Source organism: Meles meles, chromosome 3 (genome assembly GCF_922984935.1).
Source record: "Meles meles chromosome 3, mMelMel3.1 paternal haplotype, whole genome shotgun sequence".
Lineage (NCBI taxonomy): Eukaryota > Metazoa > Chordata > Mammalia > Carnivora > Mustelidae > Meles > Meles meles.
Window position 1 is genome coordinate 183,894,518 of NC_060068.1, and position 22,362 is coordinate 183,916,879.

General features: G+C 56.8%; 1 protein-coding gene and 2 long non-coding RNA genes across 20 annotated transcripts in view; 1 reads left to right on the forward strand and 2 right to left on the reverse strand.

Moving 5' to 3' along the window:
• Positions 1 to 21,227, reverse strand: part of CEP72 (centrosomal protein 72) — a 41,424-nt gene extending 20,197 nt beyond the window's left edge. For 12 of the 17 annotated variants that reach the window (XR_006817795.1, XR_006817796.1, XR_006817797.1 and 9 more), the window contains exons 1-5: positions 21,105 to 21,227; positions 16,869 to 17,104; positions 6,486 to 6,613; positions 5,224 to 5,416; positions 3,072 to 3,183 (exon numbers count right to left, since the gene is read on the reverse strand). Coding sequence is in view for 14 of the 17 variants with exons in the window: in XM_046000794.1 (XP_045856750.1) it covers positions 3,072 to 3,183; positions 5,224 to 5,416; positions 6,486 to 6,613; positions 16,869 to 16,971 (536 nt within the window). In the remaining 3 variants the exon portion in view is untranslated. Of the gene's footprint in view, positions 1 to 3,071; positions 3,184 to 5,223; positions 5,417 to 6,485; positions 6,614 to 10,351; positions 10,463 to 16,868; positions 17,105 to 21,104 lie in introns of those variants that run through there. The other 5 variants (XM_046000792.1, XM_046000790.1, XM_046000791.1 and 2 more) reach the window with 5 other exon arrangements.
• Positions 12,384 to 16,291, reverse strand: LOC123938978. 2 transcript variants are annotated; one of them, XR_006817800.1, is made up of 4 exons: positions 15,963 to 16,291; positions 13,340 to 13,400; positions 12,911 to 13,180; positions 12,384 to 12,514 (listed from the first exon to the last, which is right to left on the reverse strand). It is a non-coding gene; the product is annotated as an uncharacterized LOC123938978 (long non-coding RNA). The 2 variants fall into 2 exon arrangements; XR_006817799.1 differs by lacking the exon at positions 15,963 to 16,291 and having other exon boundaries at positions 13,340 to 13,960.
• On the forward strand, positions 16,788 to 21,878 carry LOC123938977. The gene is made up of 2 exons (XR_006817798.1): positions 16,788 to 16,921; positions 20,589 to 21,878. It is a non-coding gene; the product is annotated as an uncharacterized LOC123938977 (long non-coding RNA).
• The last annotated feature ends 484 nt before the right edge of the window (positions 21,879 to 22,362 follow it).

Genomic DNA, 22,362 nt, shown 5'->3' on the forward strand with positions numbered 1-22,362 from the left:
AAAATCAGTTAATGCAACCATCGTATCAAAAGACTAAAGAAGGGGGCGCCTGGGTGGCTCAGTGGGTTGAGCCTCTGCCTTCGGCTCAGGTCATGATCTCAGGGTCCTGGGATCGAGCCCCGCGTCGGGCTCTCTGCTCAGCGGGGAGCCTGCTTCCTCCTCTCTCTCTGCCTGCCTCTCTGCCTACTTGTGATCTCTCTGTCAAATAAATAAATAAATTCTTTAAAAAAAAAAAAAAAGACTAAAGAAGAAAACTCATACGCTCATATCATGACAGAAAAAGCATCTGACAAAATCCAACACCCATTCATGGCGACAATGGTCAGCAAACTAAGAATAGAGGGGAGCTCCTCAACTCGACAAGGAACATCGATGAAAACCTGTAGCTAACATCCCACTTAGCGGTGAGAAACAGACACGTCCCCGTAAGTAGGGCAAGGCAAGGGCGGCCCCTCTCACTCCTTCTTTTAAACATCGTACTGGACATCTCAGCTAATGCAGCAAGACAAGAACAGGAAACAAAAGGTACACAGATTGGGAAGGAAGAAATCAAGTTGTCTGTCACAGATACATGATCGTCTATGCAGAAAATCCTCAAGAATGAACCAAGAACAAGGGGAAAAAACCCTCCTGTACAACAGGCTGCCAAACACAAGGAGTCATGATTCGCATTGTGTCCCTCTCAAAAGACAGGAAGTCCCAACACCGTGTACCTCAGACCGTGACCTTATTTGGAAATGGGGTCTTCACATAGCTAATCAAGTTAATATGAATTAGGCTCAGCCCCTAGTCCAACCGACCGCACCTTTTGGAGAAACTGAGGTCCAGAAACAGGCGTGTGAAAGGAGAGATTCTGTGCAAAGACCCAGGGAGAAAGAAGACAGCCACGGGAAGACAGAGCACCGGTAAGACGCATCTGCAAGCCAAGGAACACCAACGATTTCCAGCAAAGCACGAGTAGAGTACGGGAACGGGTTCTCCCTCACAGCCTCCACGAAGAATCGACGACCCAGCATCTTGATTTCAGACTTCTGCCTTGACAACGGTGAGACAACGGATTTCTGTTCTTTTAAACCACCTAGTCTGTGGCACTTTGCGACATCAGGTCTAGGAAACACACACACACAAGGTGGACATACAAAAGTCAGGCTTTTCCTCCGCACCAGTTAAGGTATGGCTCTAGGTTGAAGCAGGAGAGCACCGTTTACCGAGGCGTCCCAAGACGACCGATCAGGTGTGACCAAACGCGTGTGCCAGATCTGTTTGGAGAAGCACAAACCTCTGCAAGTGAAATCACAACCAACACACGCACAGACACCCAGTGCTCGCACAGACGAAGACTCAAGACTGTCACGGTGCCAGGTCCTCCCAATTCGATCTGTGAGAGTCTCCGCGGTCGCAGCGAGTCCCAGCAAGATCTTTCACGGATACCAAGAAACTGACGCGTACACAGAGCGGCGAAGGCCCCGGAAGACCCAAGACAAAATTGAAGAAGAGCAAAGTCAGAAGTTGACACTTGACTCAGAGTCTCACGCGGAGGAAGGGGCTAGGGAATTCCGGGGTTTGTCTCTCTACGAGCCGCCACGCCCATCCATGAGGCTCTGCCTTTATGACTTCATCGCCTCCGGAGGCCCCACCTCCTGACAGGTCACCTAGCAGGGGAGGGTTCGACATAGGAATCTGGGGGCCACAAACTTCCAGACCACTGCGCACAGTACTGGGAACAGTGGTCTACACAGTAATTAGTCTGGTTTGAAACGGGGAAGTAAGGGGGGTGGGAGAGATAAAGGGGGTCTGAGGAACAAGAGACCCCAAGGATTTGGAACTGATCCTGAGACATCAGAGCAGGGACTGGCAAAGCGAGGCCGCTTCTCAAACCCAGCGCCCTGCCTGTTCCCGTAAACGAAGCCGTACCGGAACGCAGCTGTTTGTTGAAGCATTACCTACGGGCGCCTTCACACGACAGAGGCAGAACTCCGAAGCTGAGAAAGAGATGGTACGATCCGCAGAACCAAAAGTATGCGTGCTCCAGCCCTAGTCAGAAAAGAGCAGGTCAACCTGTACACCGAGGAACCGAAAGGCAAGCTAAGGCATACGGTGCAAGGAGACCACTGAAGGCTTTAGACAGAGCGACACGGCGTACATGACCCTACGACCCTGGCACAAGCAAGGCAGACGTTTCCTTTTAAAATCCACTTGTACGGACGCCTGGGGGCTCAGTCAAGCGTCTGCCTTCGGCTCAGGTCATGATCCCAGGGTTCTGGGTTGGAGCCCCACATCGGGCTCCCTGCTCAGTGGGGAGCCTGCTTCTTTCTCCGCCTGTTGCTCCCTTCACTTGTGTGCTCATTCTCGCACGCGCTCTCTCTCTCTGACAGATAAATACAATCTTAAAAACTAACTACATAGCTAAATAAAATAAAATAAAATAGAATCAACCTGCAAACCATGAAGACACTTTACGGTTTCAGAACACACTGAAATACTGTGAACCTGCACCGTGCAGTTAAACCTAACAATGCAGCTGACAAGAGCCCGGAGGGGCATGAGGTGGGGCACAGGCAGGCCCGAGATGCCAGTCCCACAGCCCAGCTACCCACGGCAGAGCCAGCACCCGCCACTGGCCGCTGAGCAGAGCACGCAGGAAGGACCCTACTCCACGGACGGGCCGCTGGGCTGGCCAGCGAGGGCCTGCGGCGGCAGTCCGCTCCCGCGTCAGAGTGCCCGCACGTAGCGGTGGTGGCTTGTCCGGTCTGGAGACCCCGCCCGCGCACACAGCTGCAGAAGGGGCCGGGCTGCCTCTGAGGCTGAGGACGGAGCGAGGGGCCGTGCTTCCTCATCACAAGCCACTCACACTATTAGATTTTACGTGCGTCACTGTAGCAAGCGTTCCACTACGAAAAAACAACTATGGACAACTTGGACAGCGGGCCGGGGAGCCCCTCTCCTCTCCTGCAGTGCTGCCTGCAGGCGGCGGTCCGCGCGCAGAGAAGTCCGTATCTCTCCGGTAAACGGTCTAGCCGGGCGAGTCTCAACAGCTCCTCTCCGCGTTCAGATCCCACTTCTGCTCTCACCTTCTGACTATGAAGCCAGCGGGGAAGCTCCGCTCTGAGCTGAGTGACTCCTCCTCCGACGCAAAATGCAGACGGGATGCCTGCCGCTCGCTCTCTCTCACAGGACGGTCGTCTAGGGAGAAAATGCCAGAGAAATGAGCAAATCACGAAGCAGGTGACAGGCCCCGGTGACCAAGCCCCACAGGGGTACCTCCTAGCACCCCTGAAGCACAGAGCTGCTGAGTGCGGACTCCAGGAGGGCTGGCCGGCTCCCACCGGGAGCAGCCTCAGGTACCACGTGCCGGCAGCCTGCTGCCACGGGAAGAGAAGCCCACACGGCCCACGCGTGCTTCCTTCTCAGCACGGCCTTCTCTTAATGCTTGTCCTGGGCGCCCCGTGAGGTTCACCGAGCATGTCGGAGACGTCTCTGTGGATAAGAACCCTGAACTCGCTCAAGAGAGGACGCCCCCGGCCTTGCGTTTGGGCCTAGGATTTGCACTGTCAGACCCACAGGTTCAGCTGCCCCCGCCCGTGTGCCCGGGGCCCCAGAAGGCCTCTAATCAGTTCTTACTCCTGGTCTTCCTCAGCATATCTGAGGGTTCAGATGGCTCCCAACATCAAAAGTCAATGCTCTGGGGGCACCTGGGTGGTTCAGTCGGTTGTCCGCCCTCAGCTCAGGTCATGATCCCACTCCTGGGATCGAGCCCCACGTCGGGCTCCCTGCTCAGTGGGGAGCCTGCTTCTCCCTCTCCCTCTGCCCCTCTTTATTATGCCCCTTCTGCACACTCTAAGATCTGAATCTAAAACCTTCGTAATGAAGAGAAAGTAAAGATTTAAGACTGAAGACGGCAAAATTGTCCAACAACATGGACCACACTGCTTGTGAAAGCGCCACGTCAGCTGCTGGTAAACAAGTAAGCGAGAGCCCCGGCGCTTACTCCCCCCCGACACCTGAACATCCAAACTAAACATGTCCCGATGGGGGCTGGTCACTGAGGCCCACAGCCCACCCCTACCCCCGGGCAGGCGTGGCCCGGCAGAGCGGCACAATCTCCCGGAGCCCACGGCCCACCGGCGCGGGGGACGGGGCACCGGGGGGCGAGCCGGCGCGCTCGTGCAGAAAGCGTTCGTGAGAGAACCTGCTCCAGCCGAGAGACGCAAAGCATGGGGGTCTCCACGGACACCGCCTGGCCGCTGCCCGGCCAGTCGTCATGGGACGGCCCCAGCCCAGTACCTCCCAGGTGGAAGGACCGTGGACCGTCTTCCCTGACAAGCGCTGCTGTGATCCGGCTTGACCCTGGTTTCGTCAGGTCAGCCCCCAGGAGACGGAAACGCCCGAACGCCCCAGCCTCACCAAGCAGTGAACTGGCCCTCGGGCTTGAGGACACACTGTGATCACCGAGGACACGGAGGAACACTGCCCTTCACGGGGACGTGCCCACACGGCCACTGCTTGGCACTTACTAGCCCCGTTTGCACGCAGACTGAGGGGCCAAGGCTCTAAGGCAGCCCCTTCTCCGGGCTCGGGGTGCCCTTGGGCTCACACTCCGCTCTCTCTCGGCTGCGGCGACACGGGTGGGCACGGGCAGTGCCAACAGCCACAAAGCTCCCGACAAGAACTGCTGGTAACCGGGAAGGGCTTGGGGAGGCGCCACTGTGGCTTCTGTAATGACCCCCCACCGGGTGCGGCGGGCAGGCCCCCCGGAAGCTCGTCCTGCGGCCTGACACAAAGACCCGTTTCTCTGAGGGACACAGGTGACCAAGCCAGTGGGCAGCTACACCGGCCAACAGAACCGCGCTCTCCCGTCCCCATCATCTGGGCGGCGGTGTGACGCGTGAACCTCTCTTCCTGCATCCGCCCTTCCAAGCGGACGCGGAGCCAGGAAGGATCCAGCTGCCTCACACGGAGCCCGGGCAGCCCGGCAGGAAACGCCTCCGGATTCCAGAGACCACGTCCAGGCCAGTCAGCTCCAATGCGGAGGGCCGGAAAGCGACAGAGCGGCCTGCCCGCCCCTCCCCCGCAACCGCGCTCCCGGCGGCCCCGGGCAGGTGTCTGTGGCCAGAGCTCCCCGCCCTCCCCGCAGGCAGCCCACAGCACCCGGCGGTGAGACGCAGGGGCGCACCCAGGGAGCAGCGAGCACGGGGCCGCAGCGAGCGAGGCCACGGCACCTACCCAGCTGCCTGAGCTTGGGAAGCGCGTGCACGACGAAGAGGCGGTAGTCGGCCTCGGTTTTCACCACGGGGTTCAGCCGGAGGTCCACGTGGGCGAGCGCCGGCAGGCAGTGCAGCCGCAGCACCTCGGCTAGCGAGGAGATGCTGTTGTAGTAGAGGCTGAGGCTCTCCAGCGCGGTCAGGTACTGGACGCCCTGCCAACGGGACGAAGGCACAGTGAGCTCTCGCTCGGCCGGCAGCGAACCAGGCGTGGTACGCACCGGCCACAGCCACGGGCGGCCACAGCCACGGGCGGCCACAGCCACGGGCGGCTGGCAGGAAGAGCCCAGAGACGGGCCTGCTCCAGGCAGGCGGCCGGCGGCTCCCACGCAGGGAGTGGCCAGCGGCTGCGGAAGGTCACGTGCAAAGAGCCCTGACAGCGCCGGAGTCGGTCCGCTTCCACCGGCTTGTCACCGTCTCCTGCATCGGCCCTCACACCGCACAGACCGGGACAGCCGGCACCCGGAGCGGGGGCTCTGGGCAGCTCCCAGCCCGGTGCCGGGGGCTCTCTCTACCAAGGGCGGCGGGAGCGTCTTCTCCATGAAGTCACGAGCAGCGTTCACACGACGTCCCGCGCTGCCATCAGCCGGCCGCTTCCTCCTCGCTCAGCACACCAAGCGCCCGCCGCCAAGGAGCGCTGCGGGAAGCCCTGCGCCCGTGTCGCTGACACTCCAGGGTTTGAGGCCACCAGCAGGCAGATGATAAACAGACATGAGCATAGAATGTGGATGAAGAAAAGCACAGCGCAGACAGGACGGACAGTGACGGGCGCACACAACAGTTCGGGCCTTATTTTCGTTCCCTTAAAGATACAATTGTCTTCAACAGAGATAGGACTTCTGGTTGTCCAAGTAGTTTAAAGACGGAATGAGATGCACAAGAAAAACACTACCTGTGATCAGGGCCAAGTATGCAGCCTACATGTAAGCACAGGTGTAAGACAGATTTTTTTTTTTTTTAAGATTTTGACAGAGAGAGAGAGAGACAGAGCGCACAAGGAGGCAGAGAGGCAGGCAGAGAGAGAGGGGGGGAAGCAGGCTCCCTGCTGAGCAGAGAGCCCAATGCAGGGCTCGATTCCCACGACCTGAGCCGAAGGCAGAGGCTTTAACCCGCTGAGCCCTGCAGGAGCCCTACAGATGGTATTTTTTTTTTTTACTATAAACGTACTTTGCACTGCCCCTGACAGCAATAAGTTGTCTTTGAAGAAACAAACTTAAAACTTACCTCTAGACTCACCAAGGAGTTGCGTGAGAGGTCTAGAGACTTCAGACCAGTTAGGTTCACCAGAGAAGTTCCCAGGTGAGTAATCTTTTCTTGGTAAGTTCCAGGAATAGACAATGACTGGAGCTCAGCTAGGAACAGAAAATTATGAGACTTTAACCTTCCTTTTAATTGAACAGTGATATTAAAGAATTGTACTCAAGGTTTCAGCTTGTTTATGCCCAAAATGTCTCCGAGCCCTTGCCGTGCTCCCCACGCCCCTGCTTCCCCTGTCAGACCCACCCCCCACCAGCAAGGCCCTCCTCGCCGGGCTCTTACTTTGACTCCTGGCTGCTCAGCCCAGCGCCTGCAGAGCCTCCACTCAGGGGTCACAATCAGAAGCCCACTGGTTAGCTAGCCTGCCTAGTCCGGGCCACTTACACACGAGGGCACACTCATCCTCTGCGTACCACGTGCCTCTGCGTGGCACACTCAACAAGCAGCCAGTAAGTAAATGTTGCTACAGAAATAAGTTTCTGTAATCAAAAAGACAGTTTGGGTCTAGGCACACCAGTACTTCCCCAGGAATGTTTATGTTTTAAACACATCTCAGGACGCCTGGCACCTCTGCTGGTTACACCACCGCCTTCGGCTCAGGTGGTGATCCTGGAATCCCGGGATCGAGTCCCACATCAGGCTCCCAGCTCTGCAGGGCGTCTGCTTCTCCCTCTGACTTTCTCATCTCTCACTCTCTCAAATAAATAAATGAAATCTTTAAAAAAATTTTTAAAAAAACCACATCTCAGTCAGATTTGAAATTGGTTTGTGGGCCTCCAGTTCCACACAAGACAGAACAGGCCCATTTCACCCTGCTTCCACGCACGTACTAACCCTAAGTCCCTGGAAAACAAGGTGTGAAACAAGCACCAGGCCCCTCGGGAGGGGGGGAACGGGAGGCCCACTGTCTAGGGACCTCAAGAAGACCCTCAAGCAGTGAGGGCCCTGCGTTGGTCTATTTTGTCTTCCACACATCCCAATCTGAGGGCCAACGAAGCCGGCAACCCAGAACGACCCATGGACTCGGACTAGCACAGAAGGGTAAGCCTTTGGGCCATGGGAGAAGGACGGGGATGGGTGCCTTGCAGCACAGGATCCTGACATGAGCCCCACACTAGCTCAACACCCAGTAAAAAAATGCACCATGCATCTGCCTTGCACCGTGGACGGCACCGAGAAAGCACGAGTGAACCCCGACGCCTACCCCGGGTGGCCCACAGGCATGCACGGAGTGTGTCTGTGACAGCAAGCTGGCCGTCACCTCAGCAGTGAGGCAGTCAGCGCCAACACTGCGCAATGAGATTTACATAAGAATCAGCCTCTTAATACCCAAATTGTCCACAACTCAATACAAAGTGACCAAAAACTGAAAAAAAATCTCAATTCGAATGAGGAAAAACAATCAACAGACACCAACACAGAAATGACAAGAGTCAGAACTTTTTAACAAGAATTTTAAAGGGATGCCTGGGTGGCTCAGTGGGTTAAGCCTCTGCCTTCGGCTCAGGTCATGATCCCAGGGTCTTGGGATCGAGTCCTGCATTGGGCTCTCTGCTCAGGGGGAGCCTGTTTCTCTCTCTGCCTCTCTGCCTACTTGTGATCTCTCTCTGACAAATAAATAAACAGAATCTTAAAAAAAAAAAAAAAAAGAATTTTAAAGCAGGGGCGCCTGCGTGGCTCAGTGGGTTAAGCCTCTGCCTTCGGCTCAGGTCGTGATCTCAGGGTGCTGGGATCGAGCCCCACATGAGACTCTCTGCTCAGCAGGGAGCCTGCTCCCCCCCCCCCCCCGCCGCCTGTCTCTCTGCCTACTTGTGATCTCTGTCTCTTTGCATCAAATAAATAAGATCTTAGAAAAAAAAAGAATTTTAAAGCAATAGTTCAATGAACAATTATCAACACTCTTGAAACAAATGATAAATAGGAAGTGTTGGCTAAAAAGCAGAAGACATGAAGAAACAAACAGCAATTTCAGAAATGTGAAATACAGTAACCATCAAAAACAGTGCGTAGAAGCAGCTCCGTAACAGGAGGGAGAGACGGAAGCCACGATCCAGAGTGATGCAGCAACACACTGATCCAAATTGCCTTATTTGACCAGCAGGTTGAAAACAGACTAAGAAAAAAAGCAGAGCCCCAGGGTCCACAGAAAAGCTCTAACATTCCTGTCACAACAGATCCCAGTGCGGTTCCAGCGGAGTTCCACGAAGAAGAGAAAGTATGACAAGAAAAATTTTTAACAGTTAAAGAAATAATGGCTGAACATGTCAAATTTGGCAAAGGACATACAGGTACATATTCCAGTATCTGAGAAAACCCCAAACAGAATAAAGAAAAAAAGTCGTGCCCAGAGGCATCAGAAACAAACGTCTAAAAACTAAGAACAGTGGGAGACTCTCGAAAGCAACCAGAAAAGGCATTACTGGTAGAGGAAACTACTCGCAGGGCCGGGACTACCCTTCAGAACCAAGGGGGCCTGAAGGAAGGGGCACACACGTCCTAAGCGCTGAAAGAAAAGCACTTTGAACCAGAACTCTGTATCCGCCGAAAGCCGTCCTGGGGACCGAGGAGCAACGCGGTGTTTCCAAGCCAAGCGGCACAGAGACTGCTGCACCCGCACAGCTGTGCTAAGGCAACTGCTACAGAAACTCTTCCAACCCGAAGCGCCAGAAATGAAGGCATAGGGAAACAGGTAAACCTTTCCTCCAGTTATGTAAACCTTTAGGTGACCGTAAAAGAAAAGGAACAACTAATGCGGTTTTCAAGGTGCACGGAGAAAGTATCGCAGACAACGAAATTACAGAAGATAAGAACAAAGGACATGGCGTATAAAGCTCCCACATTTTGCGTGCAGGTCGCCGAAGCGGCGTTACACAGACGGCCCCAAACGGCAAGTCAGCAGGGACCGCGGCGACGGCTTCGGCTCTCCCGCACGACGGCGCGTGGACGAAGACGGTGAAATACACGGTGAACACGGGCCCGCGGAGTAACAGCGAACCCACGGCCACCGCCGGCGACAACCTCATTTCCAGCGCCACGACCCGGGCTCCGTTTGGGGGACTCAGGCGGGAGCAGGATCAGAGCAGGCGCCGCGGCGAGAAGGTCGCGGGGAGGACGACCTTGGCGCTACGAGGCCCTGCACGGCCCCAGTGCGCACGCGCCGCCGCGAGGGACGCAGACGAGCCCGGGCCCGGCCGGGGCGCGACCCTCCGCCGCCCGCAGTCGATGCACCGCGGGGCGGGAAGGCAACCGACGTCCTTACCGCCGGCCGCGCCCCCAGACCCCGCGTCGGCCGGGAAAGGGCCGGAACCACAGTCTCCGCACCGTGAGCAAAGGCGCTCGCGGCCCGTCCAGGCCGACCCGGCGCCTCCCGGAAGACCAACCCACACTGAGCTCGGCGCAGCGGGGCCAAGCGCGCGGCCGCCGCACTCCCCGCAGGGCCCGCGCCGGACCCGAGCGAGCGGGAGCGCCCGCGGGGGGCGGCGCCGCTCCGACTCCGGCTTCCGCTCGGGTCGCGACCCAGGGTCCGGGGCGGAGGCCCGCGTGGGCACCCCCGGGGGCTCGGAGGACCCCGCTCGTCGCCGCCTCCCAAGCCCGTCACACAAGCCAGGGCGTCTCGAAACTTGTTTCCGACGGGAGAAAACCCACCGACTCTCCCGGCGCCCCGGCGCCCCCCGCGGACCCCCTTCTTCCCGCCCCCGGGGCCCCCGGCCTCCCGCCCCCGCCTTCGACGGTTCGGGAAGAGCGCGGTCAGGACGGCGCGCTCCGGCCCGACCCCGTCTGCGGCGCCGCGCCGGGAAGCCCGCACCCTCCGCCGGCCCGCCACGGCCGCGCACCCAGATCGTGGTGAGGCGCCAGGCCGCTCTTCTCCCGGATCTTCTCCTCGCACAGCACCAGCCGCGGGCCCGCGGGCGCCATACTTTCAAACGACCGGCTCCTGCGCCGGCGCCTGCGCAGAGGGGCCGCGGCCCAGCCGCGAGGGGCGGGGTCCGGGGCCGCGGGGCGGGGCCCGGGGGCCTGGTGGGCGGGGTCCGGGCCGGTGGGCGGGGCGAGTCGAAGCCGGCGTTGGCCTTGGAGTGGGCCTGCAGGACTCAAGCGGTCCTCTGCCCTCAGTGGGAGGGGTGCTGTCCCCCGCCAGCCCATGGGTTCCCCGCCTCACCCGGGCCCCCACACGTGGGGTCCCTCGGAGGCGGCCAGTGAAGTCTGGGGCCCGAGCTTGGCGCTCGTCGCTGACCGACAGGTTGGTGGCAGGCGCGTCCCTCCAGGACCTTTAGGAGCATTGTGAGCAGCGCTTGAGGACTGCAGGGGTCAGGGAAGACCCTTCCGTGTCCGAATGTGCCTCAACCAGCCGGAACCGTGGGTCACCCCAGCCTCCCCATCTCCTGCTGTCTGGGGACACCCCTGCTAACCTCACCCTAGATGTGACCAGCCTACGGCGAAGACACCTGGCATGTCCCTGCCTGGGTGGTAGCATAGGGGGCGGAGGGCGGGGGGAAGGGCGTGCGGGCGCTGGAGGCATACAGCGGGGTCAGGCAGGAGGTATGGGGGGGTGGGGGTGCGCACAGCAGGAAGGGGTACAGGGTCCCCCAACTCTGCCAGGCGGTGCAGGGCTTCAAGCCTGGCCTCCCTGGGCCCTTGGGCTGCTCGGCGTGTGTGGGGACGGGCAGCCTGCTTCGGGAGTGTCCCCTAACGGACCAAGACAGCAGTGCTGCCCGCGCTTCCCTTTCCACGGACTTGAGCACGTCCCAGGCCCGCAGGGGCCCCGCACCAGGTCTGCTGAGTGGACGTTTGTGCAGGCAAGAGACTTAGAAACTGACCCGACAGCCTGGCTTCAGAAGCCTACAGACGCAAGCAAAGGGCTTCCGTTGGCCCCCAGCAGAGGGAGGTAGCTGGTCAGGGCACAGGCAGGACACCCCGCGCTTCCTGCTCCCCCAGCGGTCAGTTCGGATGCACGGGGACCTCTGCACTTGCCCCGTGGGACAGCGCCACACAGTCAACGTTTCTGTTGCGATGGAAGTGCCAATAAAACTTCAAAAATCGTGTTTTCTGCCTCTTAAAGTATTGCATATTCATTGCAGAAAAGATGCAAAACACCGGGGAACAAAGACTGACTATTCCACCACAGCCAAAGTTGACACTTTCACAGGTCCCTCAGGTGTGTTCGCCGAGCCTGCATATAGTCAATGACGGTGCAGTCGTGCCGACCGCTCTCCTACGCAGACACCCATGGATTTTTTCCTCGGTGTGAACTCTTCATGGGACTAAATATTCCTCGCCATCATTTATCAAACATGATTTTTAATGGTCATTTACATACTGCATTAACCCAGGTTTATCTGACCCGTCTTCTGTTCTGGACCTTCCACCTGCCTCCGTTTGTTTACGGGGATAAATCTAGGGGTATTATTTTGGAGTTCCCTTTGAACTGCTTTGAAGCAAGCCAGGAATGTTGGCACCGGGAGCTGGCCCCAGGCAGCCACGGAGCAGGAATGCAGTGAAGGGGAGTGGGGATCCGGGAAGGGTCTCAGCCCCTGGCTCAGACAGCCACACCCCACCCTGAGGGGACAGCCCAAAGTCCCATGGCATCCTCTCCTGGGTCCTGTCACAACTGATTGCACTGGACTAGGTCTTCGACAGGTCTGTGAGACCCACCGAGGGAACACACCCCTGCCCTGCTCAGCACCTGCCCACCCAGATGACCCCCAGGTACTGCTTTTCAACCCTGGGGGTGCCTTTATCCAGCTCCTTCTGTGGTCCCAACCGCCCTGGGAGCTTAAAATTTGAAGAGGTGCTTGTGGCTGGTGCAGGGGGTTTCATGGAGAAGCTTTGGGGGAGCCTGGGAGGCCATGCACTGGACATAGCTGTGGAAAGCCCCCCTGCACACCAAGCTCCCCACTGCATGCAGCCTTCCACAGCTTTCTAGAACATTCCAGGAAGGCTTCCAGGCCCCTTAGCTTCAATCCCCAAACTGCACGCAGCAACCGAAGTGTCATTCATCCCTAGAGAGGAGGCCAGAGAAGGAGACAGAGTAACTGGAGGGTGGGCCCATGTCCCGGGGCTGGGCAGCTTGAGGATTCCCGTGGGGTGCTGGTAGCCTGAGACCTAAACTCTGGCAGTCCTTGCCCGGGCAGGGATGGGGGCCGAAGCAGGCCTGCAATGTGCTCCAGGGGAAAACAGGGCAGTTTCCCATTTTACCCCGAGAGGGAAGGTCAGCGCAGCCCTGGGAGCCAGAGGGGCTGGGGGATGCTCCCTGTGTGCTCTTGGGGCGTTCTGTCGGCCGCTGTGGGGTGCGTCCTCTCTGCTCGGCTGGCACCCGCTACTTCCGCTGGTGTCAGGTCAACAGTCGTGGTTTTCAGGGGTGGTTTGGGGGCTCATGAGAACTCCTGGCCTCATACCTGGTAAATCTTAGCGCCGAGTCTGGGCTGTGCCGCCCCTTCTCCATCTGCTGCAGCGTGGCCAGCGCCGTGGACGAGGAGGTGGGGGTCTCCGGGCAGGCTGGGGGATGGGCTGGGGCGGGCCAGGAGCAAGTCTGTCCAGCGGTGCGCGTGTCTTTGGTAAGTGTTCATGGCCTGTGATTCTGCCCCTCGTTTCCAGGAAGGTGAGAGTTCAGAATGGCAGGACCTGCAGCTCTAGGGTACCTCTCCTGGGAGCGTGGGGTTCTGGTCCTGTGGCAGGAGTCCCCGACGGCACTCAGCTAGAGACCGCCCCCCGGGGGCTATAAGGACCCTGGGTGTCTCCGGACCCCGGGGCCGGGACACCAGCTCTGTACGGAACGTAAAGAAGCCAGAAGGGGAAGGTGGGCAGGGGGCAGGGCTCTGTCTCACCTGGGAGCGTGTGGACGTTGGTAAAGCGTTGATCTGATTGGGGTCAGATGAGATGCAAGGCCTGCAGGACACACGACGGGAACCCTGAGGCAGGCGAGCTCGGCACGGCTGGTCACACCCAGGCCTCAGCTGCGGCTCAGCTCCCATGAGCCCGGGCGGGATTGGTTCCCATCTGTGTCCTGCCGGAGACCCCTGCTTCCACGCTTCACCCCGGAGCCCAGCAAGTGTCCCCCCAGCCCAACTGGGTGCCCCATGTCTCCAAACCACCCCTACACCAGTCAGGGAGAGAGAGGAAGAGGAGCCATATTCACTACAGTTGCCAACACCTAAAATCCAAGATTTCTCAGAAAGAGGGGCCTTCCGGTTCATTCTGGAAGTGGGGACCCGAGACAACAGGGCCTACGTGCACCGGCGCTGTGTGGGGCAAAGCAGCAGTCACCCCATAGGGAGCCCTTCAGGCCTCTGAGCCATGACCCTCACCTGGAGGCCAGGGGCGTGCCCACCTTCTGGGACAGCCATGTCCACTCCCGGGACACTGCACCCCACAACCACCGCACCTTTGTCTTGCCGTGCACTAGCGTCTTCCAAGCATGAGCTGCCCCCGTGCCCACCCCTGCCTCCCCGCCCTTCCTACTCTCCTGTTAACCGCCAGGAAGAGGTGCAGGGCCGAGTGAGGGACAGACCTCAGGCATAATCCCCCACATCTGGTCTGGGGACCTGCAGCCTGCTGCCTGCCTCTGAGGCTCTAGCGAGCACAGGGTTCGGGGTCCCTCTGGACCAGGCGGGGTGTTGGCCACACAGAGCACCCCTGCCATCCTGGTCCTTCGCCCGGGAGCCGAGGTCAGCCAGCCCTATCTGCTCCAGGCATCGGCCACCCTGGCCTGCACGGGCAGGCAGATCCCTGCACCACGCTGCCCGTGCAGGACGCAGGTCCCTGTTGGGTTCAGAGCCATCACACGGCAGGGCTTAGCAGACCCAAGGAGCAAAGTCAGGTGCTGCCCCTTTTTGTGGCTCGTGAGTCACGTGTGCCGGGACACGGGCAGCATGGAGGGCAGGAGCGCGGCCGTGAAAGAAAGGCGTTCCTGCTGCACAACGCAGCTGGTGGTGGGCTTCGGGGACCGTCCCCCTTGCTGAGCAGCGGGTCAGCCAGCCTGTGTACCAGCGGGTGCCGTGGCAGGCCCACGAGCTTGTGTGGCCAGGGCAAGCTGCTAGCCGAACCCCAGATTTCCCCGCTCTACACTAGTCACGAGGGTTTTGAGGGACTCGGTGGTCCCTGCGTCTTCAGTTCGCCTCTCTCCAGCGCCGACGGCGGAGACGCTCTCTTCGTGTCTTCCAGCCATGGCAGGACCCTTCCGGCGGCCGGGAAGTCAGCAGGAGACTTTCCGGGGCATTTGGGGGTAAAGTTTTTATTTTCTGGAAAAAAGAGTAAATGTGGGTGGCCGACGCCATGCCCGCCTTCTCGGGCCAGGAGCACAGTTGTGGTACCTGGAGTTGGGACAATGAGGAGAGCAAATGACGGGGCGGAGGTGCCCGACCCAGGCTCCAGCCTCCTGGCTACCGGCGGCAACAAGTCACTCTGTGACTTGCCGCAGCCCCGAGCATCCCCACCTGCGGTCGCAGAGGACCCGCGTGCGACCCGGGCTGTGCCCCGGTGTGTTCCTGAGACGGCGTCGCATGGTGGAGATGCTCCCTGCCTGCTGGGGCGGGGACACAGTCCCAGTGGAAGGGGCGCGGAGGTGGGCACCGCCAGCAGAGGGGTGGGGAGTGAGAGGACCGCCTGTGTCCCAAGGCTCAGTCAGAGGGAGGGTCCGACGGGGTGGGCAGTCCCACTCGCTGCCCGCGTGATGCGTGTGGGTCCGGCCTGGCCGCCACCCGGAGGCTTGTGTAGAGGATGGAGCAGATGAGGGCAAAGTACAAACAGAAATTGGAACTGGATTGACTGGTTTCCCAGCTGCTACGTGGGGACATTCCAACAGCCAGGCCTCCCGCCCGGCCCGGTGTGCCACCACCAGTTAAAGCAAACGCCGAGGGCCGACCGGGCCTCCGCTCACCACCGCGCGGACTGGACAGAAAAAACGACCGAAGTGCAAGGCCTTACCGTGTACCTCAGAGTGCACACCTGAAAGGGCCTTTAGGGAACACTTTTATGGAACTAGAAGCACTCTCCCCCGCCCCCCTGACAGAACCCGCGCTCCCTGGAGCCCCCCGCAGAGAGGAATTTCTCTGGGTTCTCCAGGGGCCCAAATGCAATCACACAGAAGCAGAAAAGAGGAGCCCCTCGGCGCGTGCTGACCGGTCACAGCAGCCACGGGGACCTCGCGGACACACACGGCAAACTCAGCAGCAAGTCCAAACACAAAACAGCCTTAGCGATCCCCTTGACCAGGCCTCTCATGTGCAGAAAACTGAAGTTCACAGATGTGAAATATTTTACGGAAGCTCCCAGGGCGGCCAGGCGTCTTTGTTTTCAAGGACACTGCTCCTTGCAGGGCTCCTGTCCGTGTGAGCTGCTCAGACGCTGTCCTAGGGCGCTGCACCCTCCCACAGGTCAGGAGAGCCGGGGCAGGATGGGGACACCGCACACCCAGCCGGGTGTCCCAGGACACGGGGCGGCGGGACCAACCTCGAGACAGGGTCCTCAGAGCAGAGCCTCGCCCACATGGCGGAGAAGAGGCCCTGCCTGGGCCAGACTCCCCGCGGCTGTGCCGCAGCCGGCAGGGGCGTGCGTTGTCTTGGTCCATAGCCGTGAGGATCCCACCAGGAGCCCATGGGGCAGAAGCCTCCATTCTCCCACGCCCATTTTACAGGGGAGTGAACCGAGTCTCAAACAGGCAGTGAAACTTGCCAAGATCCACACCCATTTCTGCCTCAAGACCTCAGCTCTTTGCCAGGAATAGAGACACTTCCCGAAGGGACCCTGCTCTGCGATGGACAGAGAGACCCCTGGAGGGCAGCGAGCGTCCCCTTGGAGCCCCCGGGAGCCCCCTCACTTCAGGGGGCCACCTGCCTCAGGACCCCAAGGAAAAGGCTGCATTGTCTCCTGCGGCTTATACGCTGTTGTCTATCCTCGTTTAACCTCCAACAGCCAGTTTCAGAACTCAAAGGTCCCTTTTCAGTCTCAAGGAGCAAAAAGCAACACACTTTTAAAATCGAGTAGGCGCACGCTTTTGCTCATTAAATAAATATTTGACTCTGGACCCAATCGATTTTTCAGACACAGAACAGTGAGGTTGAGTCACCTGTCTGTAGCCCCGTGGCCCCTTTCCACCCTAACTTTGAAGTCCCGGCGAGGCGGCTGCACCTGGCCGATGGGTGGGGCCTGGCCCTGTGGGGCAGACACACACATGAATTCTCACCCGTTTCCCGGGTATCTGGAAGTTGGCTGCAGATCTGCTAGCCCACGCCTCTTCTCGGAACCAGGGAGGGCTGTGCAGCACGACATGCCGTGCAGACGTGAGATGAGGGACAGGAGCCCCAGGAAAGCTCTGCCCGGGGACCCTTCCTGGCAGTCCACCCAGCCCCGACTCACCTTGCTTCCCGACGTCTCTCCATTTTGCAGCTGCTGGTACCCGTGGACGGCAGGTGAGAGAGGCCAAGCCTTCCTTCTGTGGCAGAAGCCTTCGTTCAACCATTCCACAGATGTTTATTGAGGCCTGCTCACTCCAGGGCCTGTCCTAGGTGCTGGGTGCGCAGTGGCCCTTTGTTTCCAAAGAGCAGAGGCAGGAATGGGAAGGAATGCTGCAGTGTGCCACAAGGTGAACTGTGCTATGGAAACAGGAGAGTGGGACAGGACGGGAACATGGGTGCCAGGCACGGAGCGGTTTTCAGTACACCCAGAATAGACCTGACCCAGAAGGTGGTGTTTGTGCAAAGACCTGTCCACACCGGGGTTAGCTGCACAGGACAGGGTCCAAGCACAGGGATGAGCCAGGGGAGGGCCTGCTGCAGGCGCTCTGGGGTCAGCTGGGCCAGACGGGCCTGTGCGTGCACTCTCTCGCCAACCCGGCCCCGCCGACCAGCACGACCACCTCCTGCAACCAAAGTGCCAGACGGGAACTCACCCTCGCCCTGCCGACCCCGACTTCGCACCTGGAAGCCTTCCTCCGCCGACCCCCAGGACTTCCACTTCCCCACCCGATCTTCGGGCACATTGGGTCTTTCTCCGTGTCTGTGCACGTGTAGGATACCAAACCGATGGTGGGTTTTACACAAAAAAGTATTTAATGCCGTTTTCCTAAGCGCATGTCCATCGGTCATTCGGGCAGCCGACTGGGGATGGGTGTCAAGGAGGGCGCGTGCTGGAGCGAGCGTGGGCGAGCTCTGGCAGAAATGGTGCGGCACGGAGCCCAAACCGTGATGCGCTGCGTGGCGACCGCCACGAATAACAAAGATAGAGTCAACCGGACAGTGTCGTGTCCTTGGGTCTATCTTCCCGTTGTCTTGGATTCACTTCTCCGCATGTCCTACCTTCCAGAAAGTGGTTGATTTTCTGTTCCTAGAATTGGTGCTCCGCTTTTCTTGGATCTCCTGTGGAGTTTGTAGGTGTCTGGACTGATTTGATAACTACGCAGCTGAACTTCTGGGACCTGACGCTGTTTCAGTCCGCTATTCCTCCACCATCTTGCTTCCTCCCTCCGGTCGTGTTTTGTTCAGTGCGTGTGTCTCGTGTTCCACAGAGCGGTTGTGAATGGCACTGAGTTGTACATCTTGGTCTCCACATGCCCACTGTTAGTGTAGAAAAGTGTGATTTCTGAGTGTCGATCTTGTATTCCGTGACCTTGCTGATCTTGTTTATTAGTTCTGAGTGTCTTGTTTTGTTTTCTAAATTCCTTGGATTTTCTACCCAAACAATTATAACACCCACAAATAGGTCTTATGCCTTCCTTCCCCATGTGTATGACTTTATGTCTTATCTTGCCTTCGCACACCAGCTAGGACTTGCAGTGCGATGTTAGAAAGGGGTGGGAAAGCAGGAGTCCTCTTCTTATTCCAGATCTTAGAGAAAGTGTTGAGTTCTTCGCCACTCAGTATGATATTAGCTATCGGTCTTTGACAGACGTCCTCTATCTGACCGCGGAAGTTCCCTTCTTCTAGTTTGCTGAGAGTTCTTGTCACGAATGAGTCTGGAATTTTGTCACTTTTTTGTATTATTTGAAATGAGCATGGACTGTTCCCTCTTTCGTGCGCTAATGTGGTGGACCGTGCCGGCCGAACTGTGGATGTTCAGCTGCGCACCCCACCTCGTCACCATGCGCTATTGCTTGTAGGCATCGTTTGCTCGACTTGCTGAGTGTTTTCTGCATGTGGGTTTCCGAGGGATATTTGTATATTGTGTTATTTCTTATGTTGTCAGTGCCTGGTTCCGCTGTCAGGGTAAAGCTGGCATGTCCGTTGGAAAGCATTTCTCCTCCTCTACTTCATGTAAGAGTGTGTAGAATTGGCAGTATTCTTTAAATATTTGCAAAAAGTACCGAGGAAACTGTCTTATCTGGAATTCTCATTCTCGGGTTTTTCACCACAAAGCCAATTACTTTAAGACAACAAGGATTGTCCGGGTCCTCTGTTTCTTCTGGGATGAATTTTCGTAGCTTGGGCTTTCAAATAATTGGTCTGTTTCATCTAAGCTGTTGAATGCGTGAACACAGAGTACTTTGCAATGCCCCCTCCTGCCTCTGTGGTGTCTGCGGGGACAGGGATGATGTCTCCTTCCTCCATTACCGGAAGAGGTCATTTCAACGTCTCTCTCTCTCATCAGTCTGGTTAAAGGTCTATCAACTTTAATTGGTCTTTCCAAAAACAGTTTTTACTGTCACAGACACTTTCCGTCATAGTCTTTCAGGTCTTAACTCCAGGGACTTCTCTCCTATTTGTGACTTCCTTCCTTCTGCTTGCTCTCAGTTACACGGCTCTTCTTTTCCTAAGTTTTTAAGGCAGACGCTTAGATTATTGATTTCTAACTGTCCTCTGTTTCAGATATAAGCATTTATTTCTTCTTTCTAATTAAATGCTAATATAATATAAATTTTCCTCTGAATACTATGAGGGTTTGATATGTTGTGTTTCTGTTATCATTCAGTTTAAATGTTTCTCATTTTCCCAAGAGATCATCCAGAGAGTGTGGGTTATCCCACACGGCTTCATTTCCACGTATTTGGGAACATTTCCAGATATTTTTATTATTGTTTCCTAGTTTAATTCCACTATGAGCTCTTTGTTCTTGTTTTAAGTTCGTTAAGGTGTGTTTCGAGGTCTGTTCTGTCTGGGTGAATGTCCGCCAGAGCTCAGGAAGGGCGCGCGTTGGTGTTGTTCAGTACGGTGCACAGCAAACACCAGCTGGGCCCCGTGGCTTCCTGCGTTCTCAGCCCTTCCCTACCCTTGCTCATTTTCTGTCCTCTCCTCTCGGCTACTGAGAGAAGTCTTGTTAGGACTGAATCGTGTCTCCCTGCCCCAATTTATATGTGCAAATATGAGCCTGCAATGTGGTTGTATTAAGAAATGGGCCTCTAAGGAGGTAATTAAGGTTAAAATAGGTCAGGAGGCAGGGCCCTAACCTGACAGACTGATGTGTTCATAATCGAAGGAACAGACACCAGATACCTCTCTGCATCCCCATATCTCCACGCAAGCCCAGAGGAAAGGCCCTGTGAGGACACAGTGAGAGGGCGGCCGACTACACGCCAAGGACAGTCCTCTTACCTTGACCTCAGACTTCCAGCCTCCAGGACGAGAGAGAAAACATCGTGCGTACCGCGGGCCAGTGGGCTCTGGTGCCGCGGCCTGAGTGGGCAAGATGGGCCAGGGGCTTGCCTGCTGCCCTCTCGAGGCTGCTGTCTTCTTGGTGAGCTCACCGTGTCATCTCTGTGGTGTTTCTCCTTCTCGCTCTAGAGTCTGCTGCGGAACTTCCACTTTTTAAACTGCTGCTTACTTGGCATACCTTTTTCTATCCTTTTATGTTTCACCTGTCTGTATTTTTATATCTTTTGGGGATGCACGCAGGCAGGTCGTGTTGCTTTTATGCGCTCTCGCGGTTTCCGGGCTGGTTGGGAGGCCGAGATGATTTACGCCTGTCTTGATTATGGATGCCTTAGAATTTGGATCTGCCACTTATGTGTCCCATTGTCTGTTCCCGATTTATAGCCGTTGTTCCCTTTTTCATCCCTTTCATGCCTTCTTTTGCTTTACTAGAATATTTTTTAGTATTTTGCCTTGATTAACGTGTTTTTTTGTTTTACTCTATCTCTTTCCGCAGTTTCCTCGTGGTTACTCTGGAACCTACGACGGATGTCACTTCTCACAGCACTGACCAGTCCACCTGGACCTCATATTTTACCAGCTCATGGGGGATGTTAGGCCTCGTCACCGCAGGAGGAAACAGAAAATCTGAACAGACTGCTAACCAGCAGAGACATTGAAAATCTCTCGACAAACAAAAGCCCAGGACCAGGTGACCTCCGAGGTGAATTGTACCAGACAATTGAAGAAGACTTTGGCAGCTCCCTCAAGTGTTCATTTAATTTAATTTTTTCCTGAGTTTTAACTTTAAAACAACTGACCCCATTTATCTGTACGACTAAATTACCAGCGTCTACTTTTGCTTGTCTCAACCCAGTCCTTCCTTCCTGACAAACTACATTTCATGATTACGCTGTGAAAGTCTCTAAGTTTTGCGTGCTCTTTTTGGTCCTTAAATGTCCCAAAGAGTCTTATTTTATCCTCATTCTGCAGTGATAGCTTAACCGAAAGTTTACTGCTGGTAGCTACTTACCCGTCACACAATAAAGGGATTGTTCCATCGTTTCCTGGCACTTACTGCTGCAGATGGGATGTCCGTGGTCAGTCGGACAGCCTTCCCTTCGTGCACTGTTGGACGCCTGCTGCACACCTTCACAGATTCAGCCCCACCTGCCTCCTGGACCCGAGCTACTCCTTCACCTCAGCCTTTGTGATTCTGAGATCCCGAAGTCTCTGAGATGCGGCCGTGTCCCACATCCTGGGAGGAGGATATTATTCCTGTCAGGAAAGAAGACTACAACAAACAGACGAAGTAAACAGAGTGCAGTGTTTGGGGGCAGGACACAATTGAGGCTGCCATTTCGACCTACATTACATTGGTTTTGGAGTTCTCTCAGGGTAGTGCGGCAGAACCACCAGGCACTGAGAGAGACAACAAAGGCTCATGGTCCCTAAAGCTCTGTCCAAGACATGCTGAGCGACGTGCACAGGCTCCCACTCATTCAACGGCTTCTGTCAAGGGTCAGATCTTAATGGACTGAACAGTTCCGGTCCTCAGGGAGGTGGCCTGCCGGCGGGCAGGGGGTGGACAGGCACAGAGGAGAATTCCCACTGCCTGGAGCCAAGCCCTGGGGCAACAACCGGGCATCTGTCCCAGAAAGGAATAGTGTTCTGTCTACTCTCACCAGCTTCCTTTAAGGGCCTGGGGGCATCCAGGCGTCGCTCTCTTTACTTGGGACACTCAAGAGCTGGTTTCTCCTTGTTGTCCTTTGAAATATAAATAGTAAAGGTGTTATCAGACAGCCAAGGAGAGAGATGGTGTCTTTCTGAGCCCATGAAACTATCTGGCAGATTCCCTCAAATCCAGGCCATACAAACCCAGAAGAGCCTGGGGTGTGGGTCCCTTTTCCAGTGCCATAAACAAATGAGTCAGGTCAGTTACGGACATCCCTACATCTTTGTAAGAGAAAAAATATCTCCCTAAAACACTGGGCTCATGACCCGAGCCGACGGCAGACACTCGACCGGCTAAGCCGCCCAGGCGCCCCCATCCTGCCACCCTTCAGAATGAAGAGAATGTTAGGACCAGAGGGAACGTTTCTTTACCAAAGGCTGTGGAAGAGCCTGGGACGATGGCAGAGGAGGGAGCGCCAGGAATCTCTCTCCGCACCCAGACAGCAACCGCACGGGCAGAATCTGAGTAACTATTTCGGAAGTGCTGGTCTGAGGAAGACTGGCACCTGCCAGCAGATGGCCTGGCAGTAAAGTGTGGTTCATTTTGGTCCATCTCA